General features: G+C 43.2%; 1 protein-coding gene across 5 annotated transcripts in view; it reads left to right on the forward strand.

Annotated features, from left to right (window-relative positions):
- Nucleotides 1-22,221, forward strand: part of LOC123985784 (Down syndrome cell adhesion molecule-like protein 1 homolog) — an 89,080-nt gene that overhangs the window by 37,427 nt on the left and 29,432 nt on the right. For all 5 annotated transcript variants that reach the window (XM_046073650.1, XM_046073653.1, XM_046073652.1 and 2 more), the window contains exons 3-6: nucleotides 15,874-16,020; nucleotides 19,431-19,709; nucleotides 20,906-21,181; nucleotides 21,847-22,146. In XM_046073650.1, the coding sequence (XP_045929606.1) occupies nucleotides 15,874-16,020; nucleotides 19,431-19,709; nucleotides 20,906-21,181; nucleotides 21,847-22,146 (1,002 nt within the window). The remainder of the gene's footprint in view (nucleotides 1-15,873; nucleotides 16,021-19,430; nucleotides 19,710-20,905; nucleotides 21,182-21,846; nucleotides 22,147-22,221) is intronic.

The raw sequence follows: 22,221 nt of genomic DNA on the forward strand, positions 1-22,221 counted from the left end.
AGAAGCAAAGTTGGCAGGTTCAACTTCTGTCAGTCATGACAAAGATGAGAGAGCTACAGTACATTGATTGTGACATATCCATTACTCCCAGTAACCCCTAAACCCACAGTTCTGAACAATTCTAGGTTCTGTTGCAGACAGCTGAGGACTATCGTCTTCAGCTAGAATTTGATTTATGAGTCCTAAAGTGTGATCAGGGGCTTCCAAATCCCTCTCTCACTCCAATTTGTGTAACAGTGGAAAAGCAGTGCTATATCAGATTTCACTTGACTCTGTGGTACACGGCTCACATACTATACACACACACACATCCATCATTCGTAACAGTGACAGTAACCAACCTTTTTTAATCACTTAAATTTACACTTCACTAACAAGTACCACGCCAATGTTAGATTTAATGGTGGTTTATTATAATGAATAGTTATGGAAGGAGGGGTCGAGAGGGTTGTTTAGGGTTTGGTGGCCGGACCGGCTAGGAACCCAAGGGGTTGAAACTCAGGGTGGGGGCTCGTCTCGATAAGCAGCTTGTTCTTATGAACCCCCAAAAGAATGACGGATTGAATGGTAATTGGTTCGAAGAACGTCGGTATGGTTGTTGCAGACGTAGCTATGGTAGGCGTGGGAAGAGAGACAGATTCAGCAGTGTGGTCTAGTGCCTGATACGGAATGAATGATCGGGGTTCGGGTCCGAAGAATCTTGAATTATGGGATAGGCAGAGATGGCGACCAGGAGCGTGAGACGGCTCTGCCTGATTCAGTGGTGAAAGTGGGCGTTCCAGACCGGTCTGGTAATGTAGTGTGTGGTTGTCTGTGTGTGCCAGGATGGCTGGACCTCGTGCCCCCCAAAAAATGGCAGCGGTTCGAAAGGGTGGTGGAAGGAGCAGGGTGATGACTGTTCTGGTGGCTGCTCGGATGCTAGCATCGCCACCACGGCGGCGGTGAGGGTTCTGCCTCTTTGTAGTGTGATGTCTTCGGGTTGGGCATAGTAGTTTACGTAAAGAAAGGGATGCCTTCCAAGAAGGAAGAAGTTGCGTCGCAATCACTTGTTTAACCAGTGCCGTTGGGTACCGTGTGATCGTGGACGGACTGCGCTGCGGCAGATAGGGGCGGTAAGTGGGAAAGGACGGATCACCTTGTGGGATGATGCGGATGCGGGACTTTAGGTGTCCAATGGAGAGAGAGAAATGGTGCTTGGTATAACAGTGCGACGGGGAGATAGTTTGGGATGTATGGAGAAATTTGAGCTCGGGAAGGAGGCTTGAAAGGGAGTGGATTAACCTCTTTGTACTGGACCTACCCAATTTTCGCTGTTCTGGCTGTTTTCTGTCCGAAAACGGCGGTCCTTTGTGTCAACGGGGACCATCTGGCGGGCCCCCATCTTAGTGAGGTCAGCTTATCTGATAGGTTTGGTTTCTGTTGTCAGATTGAAGTAGAGAAGAAGAGTTTGCTTTGGCAGAGGCGGCTTTATTGGCCTCTGCTGGCGACCCGTAAGCTACGCAGACGATCGCATCAATTTGTTTCTTCGATGCAAAGAAAAAGAGCCCACTTAGATCTCTGTAGGATGTTCTGTTCTCAATCTGTGGTCTTTAAGCATGGAAGTGCTTTTGGTCGTAGGGATATTCACTCCCCCCCTCAATATTCCAATGTTTTGGAAGCCTTCTGTTATTGGAACATGGTTGTATAGAGAGAAATGTTTTGAAGACTGAGTAAAGTAGACCGTTCTGGGAATGCTCAAAGAAGGAAATCTGGGTGTATGGGCAACGCCAGGGAGTGCTGGTAATGACGGACTGGCCAAACGAGCATTGTCTGGCAAGAAGGCTGAGGTTGGTGTCATGTGGGTGGGTTGCATGGTGGTTGGAATATGGGACTATTGGTGCTTGGCATAGTGGTGCCGGGGGGGAAGAGAGATGAGTCTATGCCATGGTAAGTCCTGGTGATGATGCTGAGGGCAAAGATGTTGATTCTGCATGTTTATGTCTTTACGGAAATTTATGTCAGCTGTAAGGTTGCCTAGCGTAGCACCTTATCGCCAAGTGATCCTCGTATGTGTGAACACTACTAGACAATAAAGCTCCTTCTTATTCTGATCTGGGATAGCCTCGATGTCTGGCTGGAACCAGGAGTGGAGGTGAACGAACTAGCGAATTTAAGGCGTCGATAGATGTGGTCTGGGGTATCTGTGCGACCATACCGTATTGGGTGGGGTCATGGGGTTGGCAGGTTCTGGTGTTGACTATGCAGGGCCCTCATGTGAGAGGGGGCAGCGGAGGTACTGGCATGCAGCTGGGGGGGTGGGGGGAATGCCTATGCGGCTGGGTGCCCCGAGGTGCCCTGATTAACCCCCTGGAGTCGGCAATCGCGCCGGTGTGGTCAGGTCAAAGTGTGATATCTGAATTTTACCTTTTTATATTCATATTTGCAGTTTACATCTGCACCCTTCGATATGCTGGATTGAGCAAACATGTGTAATTGTGGTAGCTATATGAAGGCAACGTAAAAGTATTTAAAACTAGGTTAAAATAGCACAAGACTCCTAAGGTTTAATTACTGGAGGTGGAAGTGGCATGCAGCCTGGGAAGCAAGATGGACGTGATATGTTTAACCCAGGGCCGCCAGACCGCAAGCCAAGTCAGAGATGATTGAGGATAGTCGTCTGCCCTGCGATGGGGGAAAACTGAACAATTGTGTCACGACAGAGGGAAAACGCAATGCAAATTCGACGGCTGTAAATTCTCTGGAGCGAGAAGAAGCTGTACGAGCTGAGCGGGACCTAGTGGTGAAGAGAGCTCCCTCGGCCCGGCGTCAGGACCTGTGGAGACAGGAAAAGAGCGACGTCAATGAAAGCACCTGATAGAATCAACTGCCTGAGTGAAGGCAAGACTGATGAGGGTGCCTGGCATAGGGAGGGTAAAATGAGGGGTTAGCAGATGCTAGCGTGAAAGGTAGGGTGGGCGGTATGGGGGAGCCTGGATTAGCTGTGGAAACAGAAAACACATGGGGAGCTGGGAAAAGGATGGGGGAAGGAAGGGGTCGGATGGCAGGGAAAGAAAAGGAGGAAGTTGGGTTGGTCCATGTGGCGCAGCGCCTTGGCTAGCTGTAGGCCGCGGCTGAATGGACAGTAACACCAGTGGCCGTAGCTGCACGAGAAAGAGAATGAGCCGCCTGTTTGCGAAGAATGGCTATGTTGGTAGCAGCCGAAGGAAGTGAAGAGGAAAGGATGTCGGGATGAGGCGATGTGCGTGCAAGGTTAGGGAGTGCAGCCTGCTGAGACGTCAAAATTCTATTGACTGGTCTTGGGAAGTACTGCTCCATATGTGAAAAAAGATTTATAAAACCTCTTAGTATAAAACCTCTTCCACCGCTAGTGGAAGCTGTGCAAAGTTAATAAGATAAATCGCCTCAAGAGTCACTTGAGTCAGTGTTGGTTGGGTCTGAAGACTACTAGTTTGAAAATGAACAATCTTGGGGTATGTAGTTGGAAAGAAGTGAGCTTATCAGACCTCTAGCCCGCGCTTCATCTCTGATTGAAGCTAGAGGCTTGAGGCTGCATTAGCTGCCACTAGCATAACACACACAAATCTCTGACCAAACTGTCATTGGTCAAATTGCATAGTGGGTAATGTAGACGCCAGGTTTTGACAAGGAAAAGTAAAGTTTGGAATAAAAATAACATAAATTGTGATGCTTTTTTAATGCTGTCCACTGTCAGTCTGCCAGTGTTATAGGGGTGTAATGCTAAATGGGTGGAGTACTATGGACTACTTTATTTTTTCCCCCCACACTTACAGTAAATTGTGTGTATCCAATGGGCTGCTGCTATCTGTAATGGTAAATGTAATGTAGGACAGTTTTAACAGTATCAGCCCATCAAAGTGAAAGAAACATGGTGTTTATTGAACCGTTGTACTGCTGTGAAGCATGCTTATCTCCAAGAATCGCACATCCACAATGCCATGGGACGCTGGATCAGCTGACAAGACCACTAAGCACGCCTGACTTGCCACTCTGTGTCTATATGCAGGTGTATTGCATACTATACTGCATGTTCCGTGTATTGGCAGTGGGGACTTTGTGCTTGACTGCTTGTGTAACTGTACATATGCTGAGTATGGTATGTTTGTGTGACAAGGAGACAAAAGAATTCCCAGACAAGAGGTTGTGAGAGAGGAAGAGGCAGAAAAGCTGGATACGTGAAAGCTCCAAACCCTCCTCCAGCATCAGTGTCCTCATCATCATGGTTGCCATCATCCTCTCTGGGATCTTCCCCCTTTTTCTTCCAGTCCTCAATCTGTCTTTCCTCCTCTTAGTTCCTCTTTCCCTCTCTTTTTCTCTCCTCTCTGTCTCTTCTTTATGTCCCCTCCCCCTTGCTCTGGCAGTGACATTGGGCTAAAGTGGGACAGAGTGTAGGGGGGCAGTGAGGCAGAAGAGACAGAGAGACAACCAGGCAGGGAAGTAGAGGAATCTGCTGCCCCCTCCTCCCTCCACAAGTACGTACCTCGGGCACTCCTGGCCCCTTAGGCCTCCCCCCAACGTCTGGGGGACCCGCTTTTAGCATGTCACCACTACTCCACTCCAATCTCTAACATCTGTCTCTGCAGCAGCTATTTTGCTTCCCATCATCCCTCAATTCTTTGACTCCACCTCCTCTCCTCCTCTTCATCCTCTTTTGGGTCTCTGTTGCCAAGATGCCCAGCAACAGCGGTAAGGGTGCATCATCACGGTGGCGCAGGCTACGAGGGGAGCAAGGGAAGGAATGCGTAGGAGAATTGCAGCCCCCCCCCCCCCCCCCCCCCCCCCCACACACACACACACACCCCACCAGCCCACCCCACCCTACCCCTTCCCTCACATCTCACATCTGCCTGCCATGCAAGGTGCACCGAGCCACACACAGGCCTTGCTCCCCGGTGACCCCCTGCTCCCTGAAATTCAGTATGTGTCACTGTGGTGCTGTTTACATGCTGTGGCACTTTAGTACTCCTACTGAGGAACAACATAGCTTTACAAAGGGCAAGGCTATATTGATTTGTGTGAGAGTTTATCACATGCGTGCTGGCAGTCACCCTGTCTCTCTGTCTTGCACCCTCTCATGCACATAAACACATGTGCACAAAAGACGCAGCATTGTATGTGTGCAGATACCTGTGGTTACACAGTATCATTAACTTGCCACGAGTAGACGGTGGGATCAAGTTAAATAGCTGAATGGAAAGTCAGTGTGCTTCTTTCAGAGGATCCATGATCATACTCTTTTCCCTGTTTGCCATGTTGTTCTCTTCATAATGGATGACAGTCACACAAAACTGACCTGTGTGTGCAATTGCCTGTTCAAACATTGTTATTTTGGTGTTTTCCACAGCAGAAATAAGGTCACGCTTTAGTAGAGTTCACTCTGTGTGTGTGTGTGTGTGTGTCTGTGTTTATAATGCATTAGATGTGTCCCGTTAGCCTTCTCATGACTGGCGAGCATGTCTGTATCTATTATCTATGAGACTAAATAATTAAAGACAAATGCGACACAATGCACTGCATGTTGACAAGTCTGGAGTATGAGTTTGTATGTGTCATTGTCAGTGACCAAATGGAATCACAGATCAATGTAGTGGGAGTCAATCTTGGATGTTTGTGTGTGTACTTTTTTTTTAACTGGAAAGAAAAACATGCAAGAATAAGAAGAATCTGAGAAGAAACAGTTTGATCAGAAAATGAGCAGAAACACTGTTTTTGTGTCATTTTGGCGGTCCTTATTTTAGTATCTTTTCCTTTTCATCCCTCCTTTTATTAAACAATTTTCTTCCATCTCTTCTTCCATACATCCAACCCTTCCTCCATCTTACTGCTTGAAAATGTATGGCCATTCTAATTAGTGGCCTTTAGCCATTACAGAGGGAAAGACAAAGATGAAGACACAGGGAGTGGGCCGATGATAAAAACAGGCAGATTATTAGATTTTTTATTATTATTATTATTATTCTTTCAATGTCTTTTGGTTTGGATGAATGCATTTTTCCATTTCCTTTATTTGTTTTTCTTCTTCCTCACTCTTTCTCTCTGTAGTCTCAAGCACGAGTTGTTCAGAGAGGGTGAGGGGTGTGTGGGTGTAAGGGGTGTCACCTTCTAACAACCGATATAGAAAGAGAAACAGAGAGACAGCAGCAGCAGGAGGAGAGACCGAGGTAGAGAACAGAGAAACCAAGGAAACAGATGGATATGGAGTTAGGGAAAGACAAAGAAAACAGGAGACATAGTGGTGGTGGTCATGGGGAAGGTATCAGCGGGCATTTGACGGTGATGTATGACTTTTTAATGAGGGCATTAGTCCTCTGCATACCTATCCTCAGATCACTGCAACATGCTGAACCTGGTAAACAGATGCAGATGGAGAGGAAGGATGAGAAGGTCAAGGGTTAGGGCCAAAAAACCAAAACACTTGGAGTAAGATAAGAATACAACGAGTGAATCTTGTGTTTCCTCTTCAATTATTCTGCCTCTGGTAACCACGTGTGTCCTGGACTCATAAAGAGAGAAAAAGAGACAGAGCCTGTGAAATTCAACTCTTCTTTATTAACCTTCTCCTGTTATTTTGACATAACGTATTCCCAGTCCTTACACAAGCTTTTGTCTCTGGTTGAGTCAAAGAAAATGTGGCAGTAATATGCCATCCTTGTGGCTCTTTCTATGTCTGGCTTGTTCTCAGTAGCACTTAACTGTTATAGACTACTTTGAATGTGAATAGAGAGGAGAAGGAGCGTCATTCATTTCATACTAGAGAGAGAAACAGAGAGAGAGGCTCAGTTAGGGAGAGAGCCTTTTGTCGCTAGGTTTAGATTTCTCTTTGTCAAACACATGTCAATTCTTCAAACCCAACAGAGGAGAAGAGAATATGAAAATTATAGCAGCAGAGGAGAAGATGAGGGGAGAGGACGGGTTAGAAGGCGGGAGTGGAACAGAAGAGGAGGGGGGTGGTATTGATTTGACACTCGGGGAATCACACCACAGCTCTGTTTATTTTCATCCATCTGCCCTTGTAATGGGGGTGTTAATATGGCAGGTAGGAGGAGAGGGCAGGAGGGGGATTTAGGAGGATGAGAACATTTTATTAGAATCCAATCGTTATTATCCTTCACCCCTGCCCACCTTTCAGCCCCTACACACACAGACATGCATGTCTGCACTGGTGCATACCTTTTGATGTGAGTGAAGGTGGGGTGAGGGTGTTAATTACATGTTGGGTCTGAATGGACTCACAGTCATGTTTTATATAGTGTGTGTGTGTGTGTGTGTGTGTGTGTGTGTGCGTGTGTGCATGCACACACACATGTATGTCGCAACCAGGGCGCTTAGATACGGTATGAGCAGCTCAAATTAAATAGCTTTTAGCAGGCCTTCCCAGTTCCTCCTTGAAATCTGCTATAATAGGCCCTTGGTAATTATCAAATAAATTAGCTAGGGGAAGAAGTGCAGGAGGAGGAATCAGGAATTCAAAAATTTTTTTAAACCTAACTTCTGCATACAGGCATGTTGGTGTGAACACATGCTGTTGTTGGTCAGTTGTTGTTGTTAGTGTGATGCGTGTTTTATGATTAAACTTATGATAAACTTAATTATTATTATAATTAATATTATTATTTCAGTAGATAGTTATAGTGAGGAAATGGTCACTCTGCTAAGACAGTTGAGTCAGTGGACACAAGAAAACATTTTTTGTCAACATCTAAGAAGTGATAGTTGAAATATGATATATTCTAGTCATTCATGACATGCAATATATTTCCAGAAGGTGTTGAGGTGAAAAGAAATGACAAAAGCAAAAACACAATAACATTTCTAAAAACAAATCAATAAAACATACAACATTGACATTTTTACTATACATACGACATGTACCAATATACCATCAAAATATACGGAAGTAATTGTCAATGTTACGATCACAGTTTATCAAGGATAGTTATTACTTCACTCTTTTTGCAACCAATATTTTTACTCACTTGTTATGTCAGGAATACGTAAGGAACTTGACACTAACCTGGCCCAACATGGTGTCACATTTGTGCTAGCTACACCACTGGATGACCATTTTGGATCAAAACAAAGTCATCAGTGCGTTGCTACTGTTGGTGCTCTATGCTCTCTTGCTGTAGCTTTATGCACTTCACTGATCCTCTTGTATGTTTCGCTGCTTGCAAGGTTTCGCCAGCGTGCAGTTGTTTGCTGCTTGTTTGTTAAACCATTTTATTGACTATTATGCCCTTTTGTTATATAGTGTGTCTTTGACACAGTATTTACCCATCAAAAATACATCAGCGTTGTTTACCAATGTTAGATGCTCTGTTACTGAATGTCTCTGGTAGGGAGTTGACTGACTACAGGTACGCTGGGCTGTGGCAATGGGCCATATGCTACATGACTATTTTATTACTCTGCCACAGTATTCACTGTAGCTAACATTACCCTTAGACACACACACAGAGTTTAATTGTGCCAATCCTTGTACCACTGAGACCTGTATGATTGGACTTCACACAAGAAGGTTTTCCTGTTTTGGGCTAGAGCAGTGGAGCTGTCCATGGCGCTATCTCAGCCAGTATTCCTGAACATTTTGAAATCTAGCTGTCCATGGTGCTAATCTGCTGAAGACTTGGAACATTTCTCCTAACTGCACCATTTCTCATGCACTGATGTGAGCATGGATGTACCTTTGTACTTTTATTCTCTTTTTGCTCAAATACTTATTGAGTTAGTTAAGGTATCTAACTCCATTAATGAACAGTAGCTATAATGGTAACCTCAACTCTAATCCATCATTGAAACATCCTTACACATCCTTACACTTTATTCCATTGTAGTAGAAATTGTAGCAATATATAGTCTACTCAGTAAATCATGGGCAGGTAAAGAGACATTTCTGAGGTCTCGCGTTTTTTTGCTCTTGTTCTCTCAGCACAGTGATACAGTACTGATTTGTCTATTACAAAAGTGATTTGGACTGATAACAGTAAAACAGTCGAGAATTACAGAAGAATTTCTTGCATTTTGTCACTACAGCTAAGATGGAGCTTTAAAAACACTGACAACTTATTTGGCACAAGCAGGCACACTTACACACCCTCAATGCCTCACACATACTCAGATGTGGATGTGGATATACTGTAGGTCCATTGCCACTGCAGAATGTGGGACAGCTTGTGTGTGTGTGTGTGTGTGTGTGTGTGTGTGTGTGTGTGTGTGTGAGAGAGAAAGAGAGATAGAGGCAGAGCTAGTAAAATTAACAATGTAATGATAATGGGATAGATGGAGACAACGTGCAAGGAAAGAAAGTTGAATCAGAAGGAGGAGAATAGGTAAAGAATGTGTAGGTGTACAAATTGCGATTGATTGCAAGACAGTGGGCGTAAGACTGTGTGGGATGTGAGACAGATAATAAGTGTACTGCATGTGTGAGTGTTTTGCATATCTGTGTATGCAAGTCCATTTGTACTACTGCTGGTCTGCATTGTGCTGAGCCCCTGGTCCAATTAGCCTTAAAATCTGAAAGGCAAACCCGGACAATAATGTTCATCACAGTCTACAGCATGTGTTTTTGTTAAAAAGCACAGACTGAAAAATATGATGACATGATGCATGGAGAGATGTGTTGAGCTCCTCTGTGGCCTATAGCCCAGGCCTGTGAATCAATTACAGATCCATTCAGCAGTTCCTCTCCTCTGATCTCCATCGCCATCATTTAAATGGCTAATTCCGTTTTTACCTCTAATGAAGGGCACTCACACACACAAAGCACGCACACATACATGCCAAACACACATGAAACGGCCACTTGAACATGTCGCTGTGTGCCATCGCAGCGCCCCCTACCCAGCTGTTGTCACGTGAGTGCACGGGCCCTAGCAACAGCGAGCGAGAGAGCGAACAAAAAAGATCCTGGTGAGAGCAGGGGAGAGAGGAATGGGTAAAGAGAGGGAGAGATGGGAGGGAAGGAGGGGAGCCATAGAGCATTAATAAGTGATGAGTCCAACAGTGTGAATTGCTGTTAGTTAACATTGCTGCAGCGCTACCTTCATTTGCATGGCAGCACCAAGAACAAACCCACTTACTTACGCCATTTCCTCTCTCGCTCTGTTTCTCTCCAATATCACTTTATTTCTCGCTTTCACTCACTGTTTTATCTATTTCTGTCTTTCTTTTCTCTATGGTCTTGCCAGCATCTCAAAATCTCTTTTCTTAGTATCTTTCATTCCTGCCTGATTTAATCCTCCTCTCCTCCCAACCTCCCTGATGGCTACAGCATTCCTATATTAACATAATGATTGTCTTAGCTCATACTTTTGCTCTTTTGTTGCCATTCTTTCAGTTTGATGATAATCTGTTGAAAATGGCAGCTGTATATTATACTGGAAAATATTTAGCTGCGGTGTTCCTGCATCCCTTTACCCCCCCCCCCCCCCCCCCCCCCCCCCCTTACCCAACTTTGGGTAAGACAAGTGATGCTCCAGGGCTCCCTAATCCGTTTTCATTGTGCCTCTCTTTCTCTCTGTTCCTGTCTCCCTGTCTCGTTATTTGCATGTATGTGTCTGGCATATGTGCACACACACACACACACACACACACACACACACACACACAGATCCAGCAGCAGCTTCACTCTGCACTTGGCTTGACTTCCAGCCTCAGGCTGATCAGCTGAACTGATTCCATTACTTACAGACCCCCCTGAAAGAGAAGGTAAAGGAGCACAGACTAGAAGGAAAATAGGCAGAGACAGAAAGAGGTAGAGGGCAGAGGGGAGACTGGAGGATGAGAGGCCAGGAATGGAGAATAGATGTCATGCAGAAAATCTTAAAAAGGGGGGGGGGGGGTTGTGAAATAAGGATGAAGTGAGGGAATTTTGTGCCTCCCATGGGGGTGGGATGGACCTCAAAAAATCTCATCCTGTCTCCCACAGCAAAAAAAAAAAGCAGACACAGAAGCGCATATATACATATACACACACACTCAACAACAACAACAACAAACTCCTGGAGGCGTAGGCAGACTAGACGAGAATTGATCTCCTCTCCCACAAGGAGAAGCATGCAAGGGGAGAAAGAAAAGGGGAGAAAGAGAGACAGAAGAAGACATAGAGGGATTGCTTTTACCCATGTGTGGCTCTCAGGCCTGGAGGCCCCTCATTCCTCTCACTCTTACTCCCTCCTCTGTCACTCCCAACGGCATGTTTCTCTTTATCTCCCTATCTCTCCCTCCATCAATCACCATCTGCCGTCCTCCTCCCTGTAGGGTCAGCCCCACTGTCTCCCTCGATCGCTGCCTGCACCCTCTCTGCTGTTTTAGGTGTGTCACATCTTCACAGACAGCAGGAGAGCAGGCAGTGACTAGAAATTAGATTTCCGGTACAAAGAGCAGCAGTGAAAAGAGGAGAGAGAAGTGAAGAGTAGTAGGCTGAACATCGGGTGTTTTTGCTTAGTCTTTACTCCCTTTATTTACAGGCTCCTGTTTTTTTCCCTATGTGCCGTATCTGGACATGCTTTATATTGTTATTTTCAAGTTAATTTATTTTTCATGGGCGCATGCCCATGATTTACTGCTAAAAATGTGGGATGGATTGGTTTTGAATTGCAGTACTGCACTTCTCATCATGCTTTTTAGGATGCAAAACAATACATCTGAAGATGTGAGCTTAGACTATACGCAGTATTCTGACATTTTATGGACCAAACAATTAACTGATCATTCAGGAAAAAATCATCTGTAGTGTAATTGATGAGAGAAATACCTAACTGCAGGTTAAAATAGGGAGGGATGATATAACCGTTCTTTTTGCAACCAGCATTGACAAGATTCTTCTCACTAATCTCCGCTGCACCACTTTCCTTTCTCTCCATTGTTAAACATCTCTGAATTTCTTACTCTACCCCCCACCCCCACCCACCACCCCATTCTGTTCTGTCTTCCTCTCTCCAGGCATGTTGTGACAGAGTGTAGCAGTGTGTTATACAGGGTTCTACTCACCAACTGCATATTATCCTGTAAGGAATAATACCAAGGTTGTAACAAAAGGGCAGGCTTTGAAATTACAGCTTACGTCGCTTAGCACTTGGCACAACAGTCTGACTCACATGAAAACACATGTGTGAACTTTCACATGCATGAAGCATGAAGATGCACAGGCTGACACTTAGGCGTATGTGTGTATGTGTGTGTTATATATAAATACACACACACATATATAAATATAACATAAATATATATATCACATAACAGATCTGACATTTTCTGACACAAATGCTGGGGACTGGCAGCACTGTGTGTGCTGCAATTATTAGTAAATTAATTGAGCAGTTGATCAGCACGAAATGAATCCAGAAGTATTTTGGTCATCATTTAATTGTTAAATCGATGTAAATTGCACTTGTTTTCTTTGTAAATTGTTTATCTTGGATTTTGGACTTTTGCTTGAACAAAACAAAAAACAGCAACCATTTCAAGACGTCGCATTGGGTTCTTTAAAATTAGATTTTTCACAATTTCCTGAATATTTATAGACTTATTAAATAATCAGAAAAATAATTAATGGATTAATCAAAATGAACAACGAATGAAATGCAACCTGTAATGTAGAATAATGGGGATTTTGTTTAGTCAGTCGAAACTTTTACACAAGGAGTAAAGCCTTCAGTCTTTTTCGTGTCTTAGTCTAGTTAGAGTGATGTGTAGAGTGTGTGTGTGTGTGTGTGTGTGTATGGTTGTGTGCGTGGCAGGGAGCCAGACAAGTCATCTCTGTTTTAATAAATCTCCTTTGGATGGAGTTGTGCAGCCATAAAATGCATCGATTGTCATTGCTCACAATGTGGCAGGAGACAAGCACACGCATACGCACAAGCATGCACACATTCACACACACACACACACACATGCACGCACACACATACTAGCTTGGTTATTGATACTTACCTTCACGTTCATATTTACACATGTTCATTGGTACTCACACAAAGAAAGCCACATATTGACATTTGTATAGGCATACATGCAATAATACAAGTACCTACACAAAAGTACAAAATATAGCCTAAGTGTTTCAGAATGAAGTTGCTGTGCTGTGACTAGGTGATGACCTATTGCTTAGACAAGTATGTGTATGTGTGTGAGTGTGCATGTGGCACATATTTCCGGTATTCAACGCACCCTCTTGATTTACTCAAGTCCTCTCTTGTCAACACTGCAAAGAGACATTGAAACATCATGTACAACAAACAACAGCTAGCATGTTCACACACATACACACACGTAAAAACACTGCAGTCGCATTCGGATAACCAAACAATCTGCAATCTACTGCAAACACCTAAGTGCACACTGTCTAAAATAAGCCTTTGGGGGAACAGAATACAAAAAGAATCAGAGAAGCGGAAAGAATCAAACACTGAAATACACTCTTCTTTTCTCCTTCCCCCTCTCTCTCCTCCTCTTCTTCCCTCTCACATACACAAATGTGCACATGCTGTCTCTATTGACATGTAGATAAATCAGAGGTAGACCAAGCAGTCACTGATGTGAAATGAAAATGACGCTAATCTGCTGTTACCATAACACACACAGACACATCAATTATTAACACCTACAATAACTCTCATCTCTCGTCTCTCTTTCTCCTCATCTGTCTTTCTCTATTGTGTATATCTCAGCAGATGGATGGGACAGAGTTGGTTAAAAGCTCACATGTGTTCCTCTAAGTGCTGTGGTTGGGCCTTTTGAAGATGTATATTGTAGTTGCTCTTAAATCACTGATTTCTCTGGAAAATGTGCTCAAGATTTGTCAAGAGGGCCTTATGATGGAGAGGTTATCATCTAGAATATTTCAAAAAGCAGGACATGTCTAACATAACCATTCCTTCACCCAACAGCAGATTCTTTTAGCAATTGCAAACATATAAAATTGAAAAATAATGAATACAGTGAATACAGAAGATCTTGTGGATCAATAGCTGTTATAGATGTGTCTTATAACATTTAGAATAAAAACTTGAAAAGACATGCAACCGTCTAGTATTTATGTAGACTTGTTTATTTGTATATAAGACGTTTTATTTACATTCATATTAGGAGTGTGGACAAGGCTTAAGGTTTATTTTTTCTGGTACTTTCTTCTGCTTATGAACTCAACATTTTAGTTATAAGAGGCCAATTGTGCCATTTCTTCAAAAGTTGCATAATCTAACTTTAAAACAATTTAAAAAATCTGTTAGAAGCCCTTTCTTTTAAGACACATATAGAATAGGGCTGAGTTTATAGCTTAGTTAGTAGAGTGTTACACTTAGCGATTAAAGGCTCAGGAAACCTTTGTAGGTGGTTTGAGTTAATTAGCTGATTAGAACTCTTCATAGGTTGATATTTTTGTATTATAAATTCTTTATTTTAAAATTCTATAATATTTTCAGATACTGGATTTTAAGCTGTAATCATCAATATTAAAATTTAAAAACATATATGTAATATTTCACTTTATGTGTAATGAATATAGAATATATGAAAGTTTCACTTTTTGAATTAAATTACAGACATTTTCCACAATGATGCACCTGTAGAAAGGGCCAGAAATAAAGCAAAGCTCCATGGTTGACAGTAAAAATTACTGGTGTGGGCCTTGTTGATGACGCTAGCTGCAGACGGGTAGAAGCTGTTTTTGTGGGGAGAGGTTTTGGTTCTGATGGACCGCAGCCTCTTGCCAGAGGGGAGAGTCTGAAACAGTTTCTGACAGGGATGGGAGGCGTCAGCTGTCCCTGGCAGTGGCAGCAGCGTACCAGATGGTGATAGAGGAGGTGAAGATGGACTCAATGATGGTGGGGTAGAAGTGCACCATCATTGTCTTTGGCAGGCTGAACTTCTTCAGCTGCTGCAGGAGGTACATCCTCTGCTGGGCCTTCTTGGTGAGGATGTTCAGCTCCCACATGAGGTCCTGGGATATGATGGTGCCCAGGAAGCGGAAGGAGTCCATAGTGGCGACGGGGGAATCACTCAGGATGATGTGGAGGGTAGGGCTGAGCTCTTCCTGTCCACGATCATCTTCACTGTCTTCAGAGCGTTGAGCTCCAGACTGTTCTGGCCGCACCAGGTCACCAGATGGTCAATCTCCCACCTGTAGGCAGACTCATCCCCACCAGAGATGAGCTCAATGAGGGTGGTGTCATCCGCAAACTTCAGGAGCTTGACAGACTGGTGACTGGAGGTGCAGCTGTTGGTATACAGGGAGAAGAAGAGAGGGGAAAGAACGCAGCCTTGAGGGGAACCGGTGCTGATCAGAGACATGTTTTCCCATCTTGACGTGCTGCTTCCTGTCCGTCAGGAAGTCTGTGATCCACCTGCAGGTGGAGTCAGGCACGTTCAGCTGGGAGAGCTTGTCCTGCAGCAGGGCCAGGATGATGGTGTTGAAAGCAGAGCTGAAGTCCACAAACAGGATCCTGCCGTAGGTTCCTGGGAGTCCAGGTGCTGGAGGATGTAGTGAAGGGCCATGTTTACTGCATCATCTACAGACCTGTTTTCTCTGTAGGCGATCTGTTGGGGGTCCAGGAGTGGGTCTATGATGGATTTAAGGTGGGACAACACAAGGCGCTCCAAAGACTTCATTACCACAGAGGTCAGGGCGAGGGATTAGATTTAATTAGAACCTTAATCCTTGACAGAGTGAGTGGGGTTCAAAAGTGAGACTGAAACAGACAAGAACCCTGCTCAATGCAAATACATCTGCGTAGACACAATGTTTACATGCAAATGGCATGCCGTTGTTTTAGTGGCTTATTTGTTACTCACATATGTTGAATAATGTATTCTTCTCCCCTCTTCTACCTGCAACCTCTCTGCTGTCTTCCACAGGTAACCGTTTCTTCCTGACCTCATTTGGCGCTCTGTACATCTCAGAAGTGCAGAAGGAAGATGCTCTGTCCACCTACCGCTGCATCACAAAGCATAAGTACAGTGGAGAGACTCGCCAGAGCAATGGAGCCAGGCTCTCTGTTATGGGTAGGCAACAAGTTATAATTTGTACTCATAGTTGTTGCTAAATGCCAAGTATAGCATGATTATATGAATAGTGGCTTGACTTTTTACAGTTATTATCTTTAATAGACTTACAAGACAAAGTGTGTTTTAGTTTTAAAGGAATACTTCAACATGTTGGGAAATATGAGTATTTGCTTTCTTCCCGAGAGTTAGATGAAAAGGTTGATGTATAGTAAATATTAAGCTGGAGCCAGGAGACAGTTAGCTTAGCTTAGCATAAAGACATCGAAACACTGGGAAACAGCTAGCCTGGCTCTGTCCAAAGGGGACAAAATCCGCCTACCAGCACCACAGCTAAAACACACAAGTTGGCATGTTGTATTGTGTTTGTTTGATTTTTACTAAAACCGAAGTGTAAAAACAACACGTTGTGTGCTGTGTTATGGGTAGTTATGTGCCAAACTATTTCTTGGCCAGGCCCAGTCATTTCCTGCTGTCTTGTCATCACTGTGAAGTTGCCAGACAACCAGCAAAGATGGGAAGTTACCACGCATGGCCAAGAAATAGTGCGGCACATATATGGGCTGATATTTGTGTCAGTAGAATCTGAATTTGAATAATTTAGTTCTGAATATGAATTGCTCAACTTGAATAATTGGATTAAAAACTGAATTTGAATAGCCTAATATGAATTTGTATTTTTAACTTGAATAATTGAAATTCAAATTCGCTTTTCTCATTTCAATTTCAATCCACAAGATTCAGATTCAAGGTCAAAGACACTTCATTTGTCCTTCAGGAAGAGCAAACGAGTGCAGATCAACCCTGCATTCTTTCCTACAGCCAGCAGGGGGCAGTTCCATTGCAGAAAGAAGTCCCATCAGTACTGAATCAGTTCCATCAGAAATAATGGCAAAATGAGCTTCCTACCTCAGTTAAATACTTTTTAACTGACCTCAGTTAAAAAACAGTTTCAGTAAACACTTCAGAAAACACTTTCCTAATGAGTTTATGGACTCAATCGTTAGTTTCAAGTCCTATTCTAATCAGTATGATGTTCATTTTGTAAATTTTGGTCCCATTAAAAGGAAAATAGCCAATAAAGCAGGGTATACTTTAGGTTGGGGCCACCTTATGGGTACTCAAGCTGAAAAGCATCCGTTTTCAGCATTGTGAAGCATGACAAAATGTACCATTCCATATATAAGATAAAGATTTGTGTACAAGTTATAGGATGCCTATTAGATCTGGTGAATGAGGGCACAGTTTACAATAAGTTAATATCGGATACAGCCATGTTTCAGTAAGTGCTTTATGTTCAAGATTAACGTAAGCCCATTCAGGCCAAAGTGTTACCATGGAGCTATCTAGCTTGGTTCGAAAGGTGCATCCGTAATTCATGTTAACTGTGATTTTAACCGGGATGTTTATTTTGGCTAGCAAAACAGACTTAAAACAAAATGTACTTACCGGAAAAAATGAATAGCCAAATCCTCATATTTTTTTCAGTGGTGGTGGTTAAATGTAGAATGCAGTAAATAGGAGATACTCTACCTTGATTGACAGGTCGCCATGGTAGCTACTTGTCAATCACAAGGTAGCCCAGCAGGCATATCACTTGTTCAGAAATCTTTTTCTGATATGATATAAATTTATACAAACCTGAGAATGATGTCTTTTGTCATACTTCACCATCGTAAAAACTGATGGTATTTGGCTTGAATAACCATAAGGTAGTCCCACCCTACAGCATACCCTGCTTTATCGGCTATTTTCCTCTAAATAGGACCAAAATTTATTAAATGAACATCATGCTGTATTGAAAAGGAATTGAAACTGACTATAATAAGGAAAGAGTTTACTTAGGTAATAATTAAGGTGGGAAGCTCATTTTACCATTATTTCTGATGGAACCAGGCTTCTTTTGCAGTGGAGTTGCCCCCTGCTGGCAGTGAGAAAGAATCCAAGCTTGATCTGCACTCGATTGCTCCTTCTGAAGCAAGTGTCTTTGACCTTAAAACTGAATCTTGTGGATTGAAATTGAAATGAGAGAATTGAATTTGAATTAAGAGAACTGAATTTTTAGTGAGGCTCAAATACAGTTTCAGTTGCAACTGAATTCAGTTTCATAATATTATATTCAGTTTCAAGTTTATTGGAATTCATTTTTAAACTAATAAATTTCATTTCAAATTATGCTATTTAGATTCAGTTTTTCAATAGTTAAACAATACAAATTTAAATTATGCGATTCAAATTAAGTTTTGTATTGCAATTATTCAAGTTGAGCAATTCAAATTCAGATCTAAATTATTCAAATTCAGATTCTACTGACACAAATATTAGCCCATACACATAACCCCTGTCAAAGCACAGTGTCCTGTTTTTCCACTTCAGTTTTTAAACAAACAATATATAATGTTAGCTTCAAAGGTACTCTTAATTGAATTTTGTCTCATTTATAAGAGCTAGGCTAGCTGATTCTCCTATTTCCAGTCTTTGTGCTAATCTCAGCTAACCATCTGCTAGTGATAGCATCATGTTTACTGTACAGACGTGAGCATGGTCTTGATCTTCTCATCTAACTCTTGGCAAAAAAGCGAAATAGTGTACTAAATGTCAAACTATTTCTTTAAGGATCTAAAAATCAGTTAAAGGACTAATCATTCTAAATAAACAGTGTGGGTCGAGTTACTTCCAAAATGTAATACATTATAGATTACTAGTTACTGTCATTTGAGAGTAATTAGTTATATTACAATGGTACTGTCTCTGAATTGTAATGCTTTACACTACATTTTTGTTACTCTTGAGTTACTTTAACTGCTATTTAATGGGTGCATTATTCTAATAGTAAGATGTGCTGCATAGGTGGGTTCTAGTAATGTGCAGTTATAGGATAAATCGTCTCCCCATTTAGAAAGACGCTGTGTGCATTTACGCATGAGGTACAGCAGCATTACGTCATAGATTATTATCTCCCGACACCTTGACAGGATCGTTCATGATGAACTGACAGTAGCCTCTCTAATCATGAAAGTAATTCGTTAAAGCACAAACACAGCCTATGGAAATCTATTAATGATGATCCATCAGGGGAGCTACCGTCTTGTTAAGAGGAGCTCCCCCAAAGTTTGCACCCTGCCTACAATCTTTTACTCATGGATTTGCTTTTCTTTTGCCGAAATGTTTCTCGGTATTGGTGAATTATTAAAAAAACCAAACAACACCTATTAATTTCTGGTTAAAATGCATTGTAACGCACGTTACTGAGATTGTAATGGGTATAATATTACTGATTTTTTTCTTGTGTCTTCTTTCTCGTGTTACAGCAAAAAGCAATACACAACTGTACTTGCGTTGCTTTTCTAACACTTTACTCCCAACACTGTAAATAAATATATAATTTCTGTGACGTGCTTCACCTATAGACCCTACGGAGTCCACCCCGTCAGTGCTGGACAGTTTCCAGTCCGGTGAGGTGCAGGTGGGGCACAGTGTTGAGCTGCCCTGCATCGCATCAGGATATCCAAACCCCGCCATTCGATGGCTAAAGGATGGTCGGCCATTACCGGCAGACTCCCGCTGGACGCGACGCATCACTGGGCTTACCATTTCCGACTTGAGGCTCGAGGATAGTGGAAACTACATTTGTGAGGTCACCAACAGTTTTGGCTCCAAAGAGGTGACAGGTCACCTCAACATCATAGGTGGGTAAAAGACTAAAGAGTATAGTAGAATAAGTAGTAGTAAAAATATCAATATTCAAGTCCTGTGACCACCACTGTCAGCACGCAACAAAGTATCACTTATCACTTTATCTACCTCTCCTGACCTCCACTGTTCTACACTGACAACTACAGATGGTGCAAAAGAGAGAGATGGGCAGAGGTAATGAATGTAATGCCAGGTCACAGCCAAGCGCAATGGAGACATCATTTCAGCTTTGCTCTGGCCCCGTGCCCACTACCACCACCCCAACTCTGAGTCGAGCATGAGCTTGATCTCCAAGGATGGCTTGTTCTCCCCTGTTGTGCTCTGAAACCTCAGCAAGGGGTTGCTAGGTTGACAGAGCACAACAGTGGTCGTGTAGGCCTATCGCTCTGTTTACCAAGGATGTGAGAGAGGGAGGGAAAGATGGAGAGAATTGCATATTGTTGTGTGTATGACTGAAAGATAGGTGAGGAGGTGACGCAGATAGAGAAGAGAGAAGATGGCACACTTTTGGAGAGAATAGGTGGGAGGTGGAGCAAGGAGATGGAATTTGATTGTGGTTGGGAAAAGGGTGAAGTAACCGGACACTGGGCAGACTGGCCACAGGGCACATCACTGCACAACCCACAAACCTCCTATGACAGGGCATAGAAGGTGGTACAAACATACACACACACACACATACATTTGGATACACACTTACAGTACATGCACTTATTGGCCGTGAAGAAAGTCTTACACATGCACACACTGTCACTCCCTCACACACACACGCATACACACATACACGCTCACACACATTCAGCAGCCTCCAGCACTTAACACCAGCTGCTTTATTGCTCACTGACATTTTCTCCCCTTTCTGTCTCGGTTTTACTCGCTGCTTAGCGCACACACTCTCTCTCTGTCACACACACACACACACACGCACACCCACACACACACACACGCGCACACACATCAAAAGCAATGGCAGAAATCTTGACACACAAACAACAAATACAAAATCACACCAAATCAAAATATGATTTGTGACACCTGGCCAGCACAGCGTAGCTCAGTTCAAATAGCTTTCGTCCTGCAATCCAAGTAAAACTGCCTGATACTATGCATGTACCTTCAATGTTTAAGTCGTAACTTGTGAATACGATGGATATAATTTTGTTCTAATTGGTTCTCCTTCTATCTCTAGAGCCACTGCGGGTCACCTTGTCTCCCAAGAACCTGAAGACGGGAATCAGCAGTACAGTCATCCTATCCTGTGCCGTCCAGGGTTCCCCCCACTTTATTGTTTCCTGGTACCGTAACACAGAACCTGTCCTGCCCGATCAGCACTTTTCCATCCAGGGGGCTCACAATGAGACATTGTTCATTTCTGCAGCACAAAAGAGACACTCAGGAGCTTACCAGTGCTTTGCCACGCGCAAGGGCCAGACTGCCCAGGACTTCTCCATCATACTGCTGGAAGGTGAGGACAGAAAGGGATTACCATGTTGGTGTACAAGCATGAATGTAAGAAGGGTAAGAATGATTGGGTGTTTGTTGTTATGATTAATGTGACAACAATTACACACAGTTTACATGACATATTTACCAGATGTACCACCAAAAATGCTGGAGAGCAAGTAATCCTACTTCACATGTGCAGTTGTGTGTCTGGTATCAGGATTTCCATTAATTTACTGAGTAATAGCAGTTGCAAAGCATTTCTGTTGTTGAAATGTCCCATCTAGTTGAATCTCATCTCATCTCTTATTTGCAATTTATTTAGATTTTATTATACACATTCCGTACATGCACTCAAAAACGCTTATGATCACATTTATGGACACGTATACTGTATATTTTCACATAGCACACAGAAAGATATAAGGCTACGCTTCATGCAGGTTCATTCTTTTACTGGTCTGAAATATTACTTTTCCATTCTGTGCCAGTAGACCGTAAAAACATTTCACGTGCTCTCACTATGCAGTATGAGTATAATGATTTAGCCTCTTGTCAGACAAGGTCCAGCCGGTCATTTTAATTCATCTTCCTACCGTAATGCTGATTTGAATCCAGAGTAATGCACTGTTACTAGTTGTTTCTAAACTCACATGTCACATATCTTGTCTTGTGATTGTTTCTTAGATGGTACACCCCGTATTGTTGCCTCCTTCAGCGAAAGGGTGGTGGTCCTGGGTGAACCGTTTTCCCTGATGTGCGCCGCCAAAGGAGCGCCTCCACCCACCATCACCTGGACACTGGACGACGAGCCTGTGGCCCGGGACCTATCACGTGTCAGAGCCAGCCAATACACACTGTCCGATGGCAGCACAGTGAGCCATGTCAACGTCAGCAGCCCGCAGATTCGCGATGGAGGAGTGTATCGGTGCGCCGCACGAAACTCGGCCGGTAGCGCCGAGTACCAAGCGCGCATAAACGTAAGAGGTGCCTGTCTACTTTTCAATATCAGTCATACAGAGGCTTCTCATAGCCTGAACCCTACCCCTACCCTGACCCATA

The sequence above is a fragment of the Micropterus dolomieu genome, linkage group LG17 (assembly GCF_021292245.1).
Source record: "Micropterus dolomieu isolate WLL.071019.BEF.003 ecotype Adirondacks linkage group LG17, ASM2129224v1, whole genome shotgun sequence".
NCBI classification, from domain to species: domain Eukaryota; kingdom Metazoa; phylum Chordata; class Actinopteri; order Centrarchiformes; family Centrarchidae; genus Micropterus; species Micropterus dolomieu.